Source organism: Thamnophis sirtalis, unplaced genomic scaffold (genome assembly GCF_051295495.1).
Source record: "Thamnophis sirtalis isolate CommonGarterSnake01/CBP01778 unplaced genomic scaffold, rThaSir2_p1.2 scaffold_6, whole genome shotgun sequence".
NCBI classification, from domain to species: domain Eukaryota; kingdom Metazoa; phylum Chordata; class Lepidosauria; order Squamata; family Natricidae; genus Thamnophis; species Thamnophis sirtalis.
The window spans coordinates 92,194,054-92,207,648 of record NW_028261386.1 but is presented as its reverse complement, the minus strand read 5'-3'; the positions used below and the strand labels follow the sequence as shown (position 1 = coordinate 92,207,648).

General features: G+C 34.9%; 1 protein-coding gene across 5 annotated transcripts in view; it reads left to right on the top strand.

Annotated features, from left to right (window-relative positions):
• EYA4 (EYA transcriptional coactivator and phosphatase 4) overlaps positions 1–13,595 on the top strand; it is a 135,203-nt gene that overhangs the window by 87,512 nt on the left and 34,096 nt on the right. For 3 of the 5 annotated variants that reach the window (XM_087718442.1, XM_087718438.1, XM_087718439.1), the window contains exons 4-9: positions 588–712; positions 1,918–1,986; positions 4,149–4,244; positions 9,319–9,385; positions 11,740–11,882; positions 12,005–12,148. In XM_087718442.1, the coding sequence (XP_087574568.1) occupies positions 592–712; positions 1,918–1,986; positions 4,149–4,244; positions 9,319–9,385; positions 11,740–11,882; positions 12,005–12,148 (640 nt within the window). In that variant the 5' untranslated portion in view covers positions 588–591. The remainder of the gene's footprint in view (positions 1–587; positions 713–1,917; positions 1,987–4,148; positions 4,245–9,318; positions 9,386–11,739; positions 11,883–12,004; positions 12,149–13,595) is intronic. The other 2 variants (XM_087718440.1, XM_087718441.1) reach the window with 1 other exon arrangement.

Below are 13,595 nucleotides of genomic sequence, written 5' to 3'. Positions count from 1 at the left end.
TAAAATTATATCCCTATATTTTGCCTGTTTTTTAGGAGAGGAATATTTCCTATTGATATTATTCTTTTTTTAATGTAGTTCTTTGTTCAACTCTCCTGGAATAATTCAAAATACCTATATTACTACACACACAAACCACATTTATATTCTGAGTGAAATCAGCAGTGACCATTACTATCTGTAATTTCCACTTTTAATTAAAGATGAACTTCAGTTAAATCATAGTATGCGTAATTGCAGTCTGATATCCAAAAGGCATTTGAAGTTTCTTGGACAAAACTTTCAGATGCCTCCCCCCCACTCTTTATTCCACCCACCCACCCACCCATAGAAGAACATGATTCAAGTGAAATGTTTCTAATCTTCTCATCTTTTCCTTTTCTACCAGTTTCTCTCTCAAGGATAATGCTGATGATGATAATGATAATCATGAGGCTAATTGAAGACTAGTGCTTTCTTTCATATGTAAAGTTTTCAGGAAATGTTCATTTTCAATTTTCACTTTAAAGTATGGCTAGATGGGGTCTGTGCACTTTTATGAAGCAAATAATAGTGATAGTCTTCCTTTTTCTTTTGTCCTTTAATAGATCTATGGAAATGCAGGATCTAGCGAGTCCTCATAATCTTGTGGGAAGCAGTGAAGCACCAGGTAGTTCTAAACTAGAGAAATCTAATCTTAGCAACACATCTGTTACAACAAATGGAACAGGCGGTGAGTGAAAATCTACCTCTTTCGGTTTAAATCTATAAAATGCTGTGAGGGACAATAATCAGATTCTTAAAAAAGATGAAAAAATTATATAAGTATAATTTTTTTAAAAAAAATCCATTAAACATGAGGTAGTAAGACTACATAAATACATTTTGTTTGTTTACTGTATCATTCCTTATTGTATAATTTAAAAATATATTCTACGACTTCTGAATACCCTAGCAGCTATTGCAGATCTAAGCTTTTCTTCCCTTTCATTTCCAATATGACACTAATACCTTTCATGTTGTTTGTATTATACATTGGGCCTGTTTTCATATTTTTGTATTATAATCCCATTAAGGTTTTCCAAATTTCCTACTTCACTTCAAATAGGTAAAATTTATTTTACATATTCATTCAAGTCCTATTCCCAGCTTCCTCTTAGTTATCTTCCTCCTCCTGTTGACAAGATGCACTTGGCCTTTATATGCGGCAACTGCTGGCTAGGCCAGTCCTTCTTCCTGAGGCTGTTCCTGCTGTTCTCCAAATAATGTGTCCCATTCTCAGCAATGTTTGGGAAGACTTTAGAAGTTATGAAGTAGAGGCCCAGCCATGGTGGTGGGTGCTGAGATTTCTGAAGGCTCTGGACCTTTACTTCAGCCCTGGAACTGCCACCTAGGAGTGCTGCTGTGCAGAGCAGCCAAAAAGACAGAAATGGGGGTTTGATAGCTGGATGAGGGAAGATCAAGAGGAAGCTGAGGAATCAATCCCTTATCTTAACTTCACCTGAAGTTTTGCCTGAGGACTGTATTGCTTAGCAATGAAAATTCCAGTCCTAGTTGCTGTCATAACTCAAAGATTACTTATACTGGATATATTGAATTTTACATGAGCGTATTTGTTTATTTTATGTATCCACTTCCAACAATATGAGTCAAAGAGGTTTTTTTTTTGTTTTTTTTTGTTTTTTTGAGAATTGTGACTCCTGAAAACATGCTAATGACTCGGGCCATTTTTCATGGTATCTAAAAACATACTACTGAAAATAAGTGATTATTTTAACTTGTATAGGTCTGTCTGTTTGCCTGAAAGCAACACAGAGATCAAAGCTGTATGTGAGCAAATACCACGATGTGTGTGATTTTTTTTTATCCTGAAAAATATTAATTTACATTAAGGAGGTATTCAGATAATGAAACACTGTGTACCATTTCAATTCTTAGGAGACAACATGACTGTTTTAAACACTGCAGACTGGTTGTTGAGTTGCAGCACTCCTTCTTCTGCAACAAGTATGAGCAATCCTAGCATAATGCATGTGTGTGGTTGAATTGATGATTTATTGTGTTGAGCATCTGATAATTTGCTTTATTGTTTTTGCTTCATAGCTGCATCCCCTTCTATTTCTAGAAATCTTTCTATAAATATTTTACAAGGAAGTTGTAAGATTTGGTTGTAACAGGCTTTTTGCTATATTTTACATCAATATAAAGTATATAAAATAAATTAAAACAACAAGAAGCAGAAACAATTTCAGCCTCTGGTAGGGAAAAAACAATGTGTATGAAGGAGAATGGACCTGTGTACCACACATAAATCATTATAATATTAATGGGGGTCCAATATAATGCTTGTATTAAAAGTATTTGGAGAAATTAAGAGGAGCTGCAAGTTTTTGGAATCACCAGGACTGGGAATATTCTATCTTTAGTTCTGAATGGAGATACAGTTCCCCTTCAGAAGAATTTTCTTTATCTCACAGTTAATCATTGTGCTAGGAGCACCTTACATGAAGACCAGGTGGGTTCCTATCACTACCGGTTCACTTTGTGCATGTGCCAAAGCTTAACCTGGTCCAGAATGCAATACCCAGAATTATAGATATGCCATGTCATGCCCATGTAACACCTTTGCTTCACACAATAGTTACCAGTAGGTTTCCAGATGCAATTGAAGGTTCTTTTGATTAGCTATAAATAGGGCCTGGTTCTCTAAGAGACCTTCTATCTTCTATAGTTTCTGTCCATAGGTATGATCAAAGATGGCATGTGCCAGGCTGATGAAACCTGAGAAATATGTTTCTCTGTCATAGTGTCCACCCACTGGACCAAGATTCCCTCCGAGGTCCGTTGTGCCTTCTCATGTTTATAAAAACCTGGGTCTTTTCTCAAGACTTTGGGTTAGACTAGATAATGGGTACTCTGTGTTATATTATTTTTAGAATGAAAGGTCTTTCTTCTTTTGCATGACTGTCATTTTTTATTTTTACCTTTTTTGATTAATGATTTTATTACCACCAGAGCCTTCATGGAATTGGATATCCTTATAAATTTAATAATAAATAAAATAAATATGATCAAATATATCTCAGTAAAATATATAGTAAACATAATTTAAAAATTCCTTCCTCAGATTTCCTGAGAAAGGAAAATAATTCTGAGGAAGAAAAATAATTATGTTTAATTAACCTACAATTTTATTTAATCACATATTTGAGTAAAAGCTGGAAATTGAATTGCTAATTTATATATAACAATCCTTTTTTCTTCTGAACTGCCTATAAAATAGAGATTGGAATTGCCGTTAACAACAATATAGATAATTTATATTTATGAACCTAAAATTATTTTAGTTTACCCTATGATTTTGAAAAGCAATCCATAATAAATAAACTGTGATTTAAAGTCATATTTCTTTACTGGAGAAAAAGTTTATCTTGGCTCTGATATTAATTGTAGTTAGTTAAAATGGAAGCAAGTTATTTAAGTTTATAATCTAAGGTTTTACAAACATGAATCTAGGTTTCCAGAGAAACTGTGTGCAATATTATTGATATGAAATCTCAAGATTTCATTGACATCTCAATGAAAACACAAACGTAAACACCATATGCATATTATGTTCTACGTGGAGACTTTGGGGCTAGAGTTATTTTAGTCTATTATCTTTTACTCTAAGACAAGGGTCTCCAAACTTGGGAAATTTAAGACTTGAGGACTTCAACTCCCAGAATTCTTCAGTCAGCATGAAGATTTAAAATCGCTGCTCTAAGACATAGATCACTCTGGAAGAACAAATTTTAGAAATAAAAAGGAGGTGGAATCAAGAAGCTGAAAGTGAAAAGTGGGGAGGGGAATAGTCTTGAAAGCCACGTGTCTCTTTTTGTTAGATGAATATTTGAGAAATGTAATGTAAATACTTCTAGCTGTCTCCATTGATCAAAATCAAATAATATTCAGTTTAAATGAATAAATGTTAGTATTTTTAATTTTAAAAAATAGTGCATAGTTTTAAAACTATGGTTCTATGGCTGAAGGTTATTCTAAGAATCTTACTAATTTTTTTCACTGTGTGTATCATTTGACATCTCAAATTTACTTACATTTTGCTTTAGTTGGCATGATATATGTAAATATAGAAACGCAATCTCACATCTGCTCATTCTTCTATACAGTGTCTCTCCTTGCAGTCAAAACAGAGCCTATGAACAGTAATGACTCAACAACAACAACAAGTGGAGATGGATCTCTTGACAATTTTACTGGGTCAGGTAAAACACATAATTTGCTCATAATACTGCATGTAGATCTATATCTATAGTTTTTCAAACTATTCTTTACAAAAATAAACAGTAAATCATCTAATGTATGGGAAAATGTGCTGGCAGTTAGTTTGTACCATTCTTATTACCTTGCTCAAGAAATTGCCTATCAATACAATATATATCTGATGACAAGATTTTCTGCTACTAAAATTTAGATATAATGAATGACAGTAACAGTAATGACAGAAGAATTTAGGGGAAGTGTAATTTGGCCTATGGACACCTTTCCACAATTACTGTATTTTTCGAAGTATAAGACGGACCTTTCTTCCTCAAAAAAAGAAGCTGAAAATCTGGGTGTGTCTTACACACTGAATACAGCATTTTTGCCTCCTGAAGCCCCGCCCCTTCACCAAAATGGCCATGTATACCCTTATGGAGGCTTTCAGAGAGCTCCTGGGGGCTCGGTAGGGCAGAAATGAGTATGTTTGCGCCCCCCCCCCCGCCACACTCTATAAGCCTCCATAAGGTTATGCATGCATTTTTATTTTTTTTTACAAAAAACAGGCCCATTTTCACGAAAAATGGGCCTTGCTCATTTTTGGGGCCCCCAACCCCCAGGAGCACTCTGCAAGCCCTCTCAAGGCTATTCATGCCTTTTTTTAAAAAAGGGCCCGTTTTCGTGAAAAGCAGGCCGTTTTCATGAGGTTTGCAGAGTGCAAAAACTTTTCCTTTTGGAAAGCTCTTTAACTGATTGATCAGAATTACATTGAACAAGAACAAAGTCTTAGGTGCTACAGATTGTCAGCGATTTTCTTCTCCAGCACATGGATGAATACACCTGGAAACATCTACCTACCTACCTACCTACTCTCTCTCTCTCTCCCTGCCTACCTACTGTATTTCTCTATCTCCCGCCCTCTATCTACCTACGTACCTACTTACTCTCTTTGTCTCTCCCTACCTATCTACTGCATTACTCTTTCTCTTTATTTCTCTCTCTATCCCTCTAGCTACCAGCCTACCTACTCTCTCTCCCTCTCCCTACCAATCTACTCTATTTCTCTCTCTCTCTTTCTATTTCTCTCTATCCCCCTACCTACCTACACACTTTGTCTCTCCCCCACCTACCTATTGTATTCTCTACTGTTTTTTTTCTCTCTCTCTATCCCTTTATCTACCTACCTACCACCTACCTACCTACCTATTTAACTAACTAACTAACTACTCTCTCTCTCTCCCTACCTACCTACTCTATTTCTCTCTCTTTCTCTCCCTCTCTATCCCTCTATCTACCTATTTACTTTTAAAAAATTGCCTCTTCAAAACCTTGGTACGTCTTCTACTCCGGTGCGTTTTATACTCTGAAAAATATGGTATTATCTCACAGATACAACACTAAAATCAGTTTCTATGCCCTACCTTTGTACAATATGAAATATTATGAAATATTGTGGAAATAAATATGAAACAGTAGAATTTAATTTAAAATCATTTAATAATAATTTATGTATTAAATTATTATTATTGAAAGTTGCAAATGTCACTCAGATAAGAAGGAAGCAGAAGAATTTCTGGCTTAAATTCATAAAAAGAACTTCATTCATCTAAGAAATATTCTAAACTTTAAAATATAAAGAAATGCAAAAATAGTTTCGGGATAATATGGGAAGTTGACTTTGCTGTATGTAGTTATAATACATTTATTATACTCTGTTCTCAGATTAATTAGGTTCTAAAATTTTTGTAAGTGGCCATCATCTTAAGTTCATACTTTTCACAAAACTTAGAATTGTATACTGTAATGTAATAACATAACTTTTTCTACTACTTACAAAACCTTATAGATCATTCTTCTGGCTTCAAAAGCCATTTGAAAAAAACTTAAAAAGGAGCATTTAAAGTCTACAATATATAGAGTTTATTTTAAAGTCATATATTAAACAGATATTTAGATGCTTTGTAAAGAGGGAGACAAAAATTGTCAATATACCCAGCGAAAGTTTTGATTTTCTTTCATTGTCAGCCCATTCATATCTTATCATATAGTGCTTTTGAAATTAACAGTGTTTCTTGAAATGCCATGAAGCTGAAGTGGAAGAAGCTTAATTATGGTTAAATAAATAAATGTGATATTCAGAGAATTTTGCTCCAGAAACTAAAGGTCTTAAGTACATGACACTTACTCCATGATTCTTTGGTTCCTGCCTAAAGTGTGTTTTGCAAAATGATTAGGAACTGCTACCTATCTGTAAAATGCTAAAGACTGGCATATTGAAAACAGGAAACTACTTTGAAGTAAAAGTATGATTGATTAGACTACGGGATTTTTCAGGGCTACCTTTTATGCAGTGCTTTTATCTTTTTAAAAGTGAATGAAATGCAGATGGCTTAATAAAGACATTCTATGTTAGAGGGCTGATATGAAATGGCTCTGAAAGGTTTCATTCACATTTTGGTATATATATTTGGAACACATTTGCCGTAGCCAAGACAGATGGTTAGACGAAAGAGAAACTTTTGGAATCGGTCCAGACTACGCAATATTCTTGAACGATTTTAATAGAATATGATTATCATCATTTAAGCTTCTGCAGAAAAATACAGCTGCTCTTTGTGTGGGCATGTATGCAACTGATAGTTACCATACTGGTGCGTTTTCGGTATAAAATTAAATGAATGTATTACTTTCTAAAGAAAAATTAGTACCGCTTTGACTCTCACCTCATAAACATTATATTTTTATATGTGGAAATAATAAGATAAATACTGTCAACATAAGCCAGAATCCATTGCCCTAGCCAAGACTAAGAACAGCACTGTTAATAAAAATCCAAAGAAATGTGAAAATATTTTCATGAATCCTTTCAACAGTATTAGCAGGGGAATAAGATATGTCAAACTGGCCAATGATAAAAAGAATTGCTACAGATCCAAAATGAGCAGTGTCTATGATCCCAAATTGATTTTATAATTTTGATTTCAGTAACATGGGCTTGTAGATACCCATGCTTCATTTTCTTTATTTTAAACTAGTTTTCTTTGAAACATATAGTGCTATGCCATGCAGCACAAGAGCTTTTAAATCTGAGTTCAGTGTGAACCAATTGTTAAAATTGTATTGGACTAATATAAAGTCACTTGTGTAAACTTAAGCAATTCCATTTTGTGGCCCCACTATTTTATCCCTGCAAAAATCAGTTTTAAAAAGTTGAAAACGCATGTAACAGAAATCACATATTTACTGAACTCATTACTACAAATGAAGAGCATTATGCTTACATCCCATAATGCATATTATGCTGTTTTATGAGCAAGTTTCTCTGTTAACATTAATGAATTCATCCTGCATGGCATCATATGAATAATTGAACGTAGAAGTCAGGAATGCTATGTCCACCAAACCTTACACTAGAGTAACTGGATAACAGTCATTTCCCCACCTGTATAATCCACACATCTGGAGAGGATGGGGAAAAACCTGCTGGCATAGTTGATGTACACATATACAACATGATGTTTTGTATGGTGGTTGCGCATTTGCTGTTCCCACACCTCTTAAATCTGGAGTCCGTAGTAAACAGTGGATTTTGCTGACTCTTACTCCCATACGGTTTTCATCCTATTGTTATTCTCCAGTTCATGTTAATTCTCTGAAACAAAATAGTAACTTTTAAGGTAGAAGTCTCCAATAACTAAGGAGAGGTGAAAATTGAATATACAACTTGTTTAAATAAAAAAGCTTTCTAATAAAACAAATCTAAGTTGTAAAATATTACTTATAAATTATTCATCAGCATGGCAAATAACTGCACAAAAATTATATTCCATAAAACATAAGTAATTGATTTTTCTTCCAGATTTTAGTTAATATTTATTTCCATAAATATCTTCTATTCAAGCTTTTCATTGGTAATCTTAGCACAGCATAATATGATAAAGTTTATTTATTTATAGGACTGATATTGCTGCCTATCTTATAGAATGACTCTAAGCATCTCATAACAATCCATAAAATGCATAGTAAAAAACAAAAGTATCCTTTTGCCTCGGGTACCAGATCTATCATCCTCATAGTTTAACCCCATCCCAGGCTAATGCTTGGCAAAAGAGACAGGTCTTCATAGTCCTCTGGTAGGCTAAGAGAGGAAGGATCCCTTTAACCTTAGGAAGAAGATAGACATGATAGCAGTATTTCAATATCTCAGGGGTTGCCACAAAGACGAGGGAGTGAAGCTATTCTCCAAAGCACCTGACAGTAGGACAAGAAGCAATGGGTGAAAATTAATTAAGAAGAAAAGCAACTTAGAACTGAAGAGAAATTTCCTGACATTTATAGCAATTAATCCAGTGGAACAATTTGCCTTCAGAAGTTGTGAATGCTCCAACACTGGAAGTTTTTAAGAAGATATCCATTTGTCTGAAGTAGTGTAGGGTTTCCTGCCTAAGCAGAGGGTTGGACTAGACGACCTTCAAGGTCCCTTCCAACTCTATTATTCTATTTTATACCAGAAGAAGGATGTTTGAAAGGACTAGGATGTCATCAGGACATCCAAGGTCTCATTATTAATCCATTAGGATGGGACAGAAGAACAGATGGGCCCACAAGTAACCTGTTACCTGGCAATATGCTATACAGAGTTTAAAAGATAACAACTAACACCTTGAATTGTACCCAGGAAGCAAATGGAACCCAACAGTGTTGTTATTCAGGTGAACTTCAGGACACCTCAGCTGTACATGCCAGATATTTTGCAGATGTGTGACTTTCAAGAGCAACCCCATGTACAAGACATTTCAATAATCCAAACAGGAGCAGAATATGGCATGGCAGGCCAGGAATAGTATTTGAAAAGTATTGATTTGTATATTTATGAAAATCTGTTCTGCTTAAATGCATCTGCTAAACTAAAGATCATAAAAAGTTAGACATTGTATAGATTAGTTATTTTTTCCAGGTAAAAATTGAGAAGAATAACACAATGGTACCAATTTTATTTAAAACATTCAAAAAATGTAAGCCTTTTTAAAAAATCTCAATAGCTGATAAATTGAACATTGTAAATGCTTTCTTTTACAGTGATAACAAGTAGTGGCTACAGTCCAAGATCATCACATCAATACTCACCGCAGCTATATCCCTCCAAGTTAGTCTGCAAGTATATTTGAATATGTTATTTGTATATCAGTTTCTGCAAGTATTTATTTTAAAAAATGGTTTAAATTTAGAAATTACACTGGGTTTGCCTAAAATGCATTGTTATATGGACACTTTGGCCCGGTTTAAACTCATTGCTTGCCATTAATGTTAGGGTGATTTATTTATATTAAGAAGCAAAGTTTTAAAATTCTGAGTTATGTGCGCTGGATAATTATTTTCTGGATTTGTATACTCCAATCATAACTGCTACAACTGTCCAAAAAGCACACATGCTTGGAGGAGGATGAAATCCTCCTGATTGAATCAGGGGTGCATTGACTAGGGGAAGTAATGGTGACAAGAATGGCACTGTATTGTATATATCTCTAAATCTTCTTATGCTTATGCATATCCCTATATTATTCTTATTTTTGTATCTTTGCATTGGATGATAGTTCTAAAAGATTTTGAGTTTCATGTGTAAATCAACTACCCATACATAAATTTCCTCACTACTTAAAACCATTGCTATTCCCCAGGACATTTATATCTAAAGACTGTGTTGCAAAGACTTATGGTCTGTTATATTATTGTATGTACTTTATTGTTTTAATGTGTCTGTACTAGTTTATAGCAATTTTAATCCATTATTGCATTTGTAGGTAATTTTATTGATAGAAATACATTAACCTGTATAATAAAATATCGGTAGATTACAACTTATTCTTAAATTACTTAATTTAGTTTAAACCATTTATTTTTCATTCATATATTTTTCCTGACAAACAAATGTTTGTCAAATGTTAGTCTTTGATGCATTAATTTTCAGAAGAGTGTCCCTTGCTGTATCTGAAGTCAATCTAGTGTTTACTATAAATCGTTCAGTTTCTTGGCTAGTAGCACAGCACCATACAAACTGACTTCCATATTCATGTCCCCAATCAATGCACCCCTAACATCAATCACTATAGCCAATCTTTCTACATTTAATTTTTAAATACCTTAACTGAATATTTGTTCTATTCAGTATTGAATAACAGAATAACCAATTTGGAAGGGACCTTGGAGGTCTTCTAGTCCAACGCTATACCATTTCAGACAAATGATTATCGGTATTTTTTGAGCACCATGTGGATTGTCATGCATGCATTACTTCAATCATATGTCATTATTATCCCATTTGAACAACCAACCTTCAACTCCGTATTTGGGTAATAAACTCCAAAATTCAAACCTTTACACACTATCATATTTTTTCTATATGAATAAACTTGTTTATCTAATTTGGATTCATAGACAAAGTGTGCTGGAACAATAAAGATTCTTTCAATTTCCAAGTGTGGATTCATATATATTTTGAAATGCCTCTTAACATCAATACTTGCACCCCAGTCTTAGCCTTTACCATTTATTAACACACTCATGTGTTTGTCATTCCTTCAATCATTAATATTAAACTAGACATTTCAATTACAACATTTGGTATGTTATTGTAAATTTCCTAGCATTCCTTCACTTCAGTTACATTCCTAGATCTTTTCTTTTACAATCTAAAACCTCATGTCCACAGTCAAAACAGTAATTCCAATTTATAAAAACAGTAGAGCTTGCCTAATCTTTCCAAACCAGGGGTGCGTTCCAGCAGGCACTACTGCCAGTTCGCTTGTGGGGCGCTGTGCACCCATGCACACTTGATACACAGTACAATAAAAATTGTTCTGCTCAAAAGCAAAAAACAAGATGGCGTCACCTATGGCGCCGCCAGGAGAACCAGTTTGGGGGCATGGCAGGCCTGGGTCGTTGCCAGTTCCAGCGACCCAGGCCGCCAAACCACTACCGGTTTGGCCAAACCAGTCCAAACCAGTAGGAACTCACCATTCTTCCAAACACCATTGAGAACAGCCATGTGTGAAAATCCAATGGAGTCTGGATTTCTTGAGGGATGCTGTTCCACAAGGCAGGTGCTGCCATAGAGAAATCATGATTCCTGGGTTCAATAAGATGCAGTTGTTTGATAGAAGGGATCTGGATCATGCTCTCATACTAGACTTGATGGATGATAGAAGACAGCCAGACCCACAAATAATCTGGCTGTTATTCCATGTATGGTTTTATAGGTAACAACCAGCATTTTGAATTGCACTTTGGCTTCTTGCAGAGAAATATGGGTGTAATGAGAAATGCCAAAAGCTGTCCCTACCAGTGCATTCTGGACCAACTGCAGCTTCCAAGTGCTTTTCAAGTACTATTGCATGTAGAATTAATCTACTGGGAGGTGACTAAGGCACGATTGCTTGAGTCAACAATCTACGTACTTAGCTTATGTGACTGATAGTTTGTCTCCCATTTCCTGCTGTTTAGGCCCTATCCACATATTCTTTCTACGCCAGCAGCTCAAACAATGTCTGCCTATGCCAGTCAGACCCAGTATTCAGGAATGCAGCAACCAGCAGTGTATACAGCCTACTCACAGACTGGGCAACCTTACAGCTTACCTGCTTACGGTATTTAACTTCCAGTTATTCTTTACTTACTTATGAATATGTTTGGCATCATGGAATTTGATTGTTTCCCCTACCCTTACTTCCATTGGTAACGATCAGTGGAACATTAATTTCTTACACAGATTTGGGTGTAATGTTGCCGGGCATCAAGACAGAAAGTGGACTTTCACAAACACAATCACCATTGCAGACTGGATGCCTTAGTTACAGCCCAGGGTTCTCCACACCACAGCCAGGCCAAGCTCCATATTCATACCAAATGCCAGGTGAATAATTCCTTGTTGTTTTTGAATTTTCTTAAGATTCATACATTTTTTACATAATTGGTAAGTGTTGTGAATGAAATTTATTACCTGTCCAAGTCTTTCATTTATTTTTTTTAAAGAAAAGTATAATGATCTGAAATTTAAGTTAGAAAATTTGGTTGTTAGTTTTACACATTTAATGTAACTTATTTAAAATTTATGGAAGAGTTATTTACCAAAATTATTACAAATGATCAAAAATATTATTCATTGTTGGTAATAAATCATACTATTAATATGAAAAGATTGATAATGGGAATAATAATGGCAACAATCATAACTAAAGCCTACATGAAATATCTTTTGAGAATCCAAATCTCGAGCATATCTCTGTATACTATGTGCACCTTTTAAATTTCTTGCTCTGAAATACCATGCACAAAATTACTATTTTTAATATTTATGACACTTTTATATTTATGTACTGTTGAATCCTGATAAAAAGTTTTTAAATTTAAACTCTATTCAGTTCCCAAAACTTTCAATAATAAAATGCTTGTAGATCCAGAGGTATTTGGTAGGGGATGGCAGGTGATAAAATGCATATCACAAGGCAAGCAGCACTTGTTATATGACACAAGCATTAAAGCACAGACTTTATGTTATGATATCATGATGCATATTCTGTTATTTTGGTTTAGTAGTTGAGAATAGAACCGTGAATAGCATGAACATGTCTCCACATTAGAACAGAACACTGTTTTTAACAGAATCAACAAGGATAAGCAACTTTTTGGTGGTTGAAGATGGTACCTAACATGGCGGGAGGCTTATTGAGGCTGTAAAATGAGCAAAACCACATTACATTAAATATTTGTTCACTCAATTTATATAGTCTGTGAACTCATTTTTATGTGTAATAGACAGTAAAAATACAGAGCAGCCAGGCATGATTAGTCATACATACAACCAGGAGATGAGCTCTAACCCACACCCACCCAGTTCAACACCAGGTCTTCACAATCTTGTGAAAGGCCAACAACGATGAGGCACTCTAATTTCAGGGGGAATTAAGCTGAAAATCCTCTTCTGGACCCTGCCATCTGACACCCTACAGATGATGTTATCCAGAGCATTACTTTCTTGCCCAAAATCAAATAGGAGTGGTAGAAATAACTTGGGAAAGATAGTCCCATAAGTAACCCAGTCTTATGCCATGAAGAACATGAAAGAAAGCCAATGTACTCATGGGGCAGGGGTTCACATGTGCTGAGTAACTGGCATTAATGACTACCGCTGCCAGCATATTTTACACCAGTTGAAGCTTCCAGGGACAACCCTATGCAAATTGCATTGCAGTAATCCAAGTTGCATGTCACAAAGACTGCAAGACTGAGTTTAGAGAAGATTGTCCTGAGTTTTCTTTGTTGCTTTTTAATGGCGATATGCCTGGAACATAATACAATTT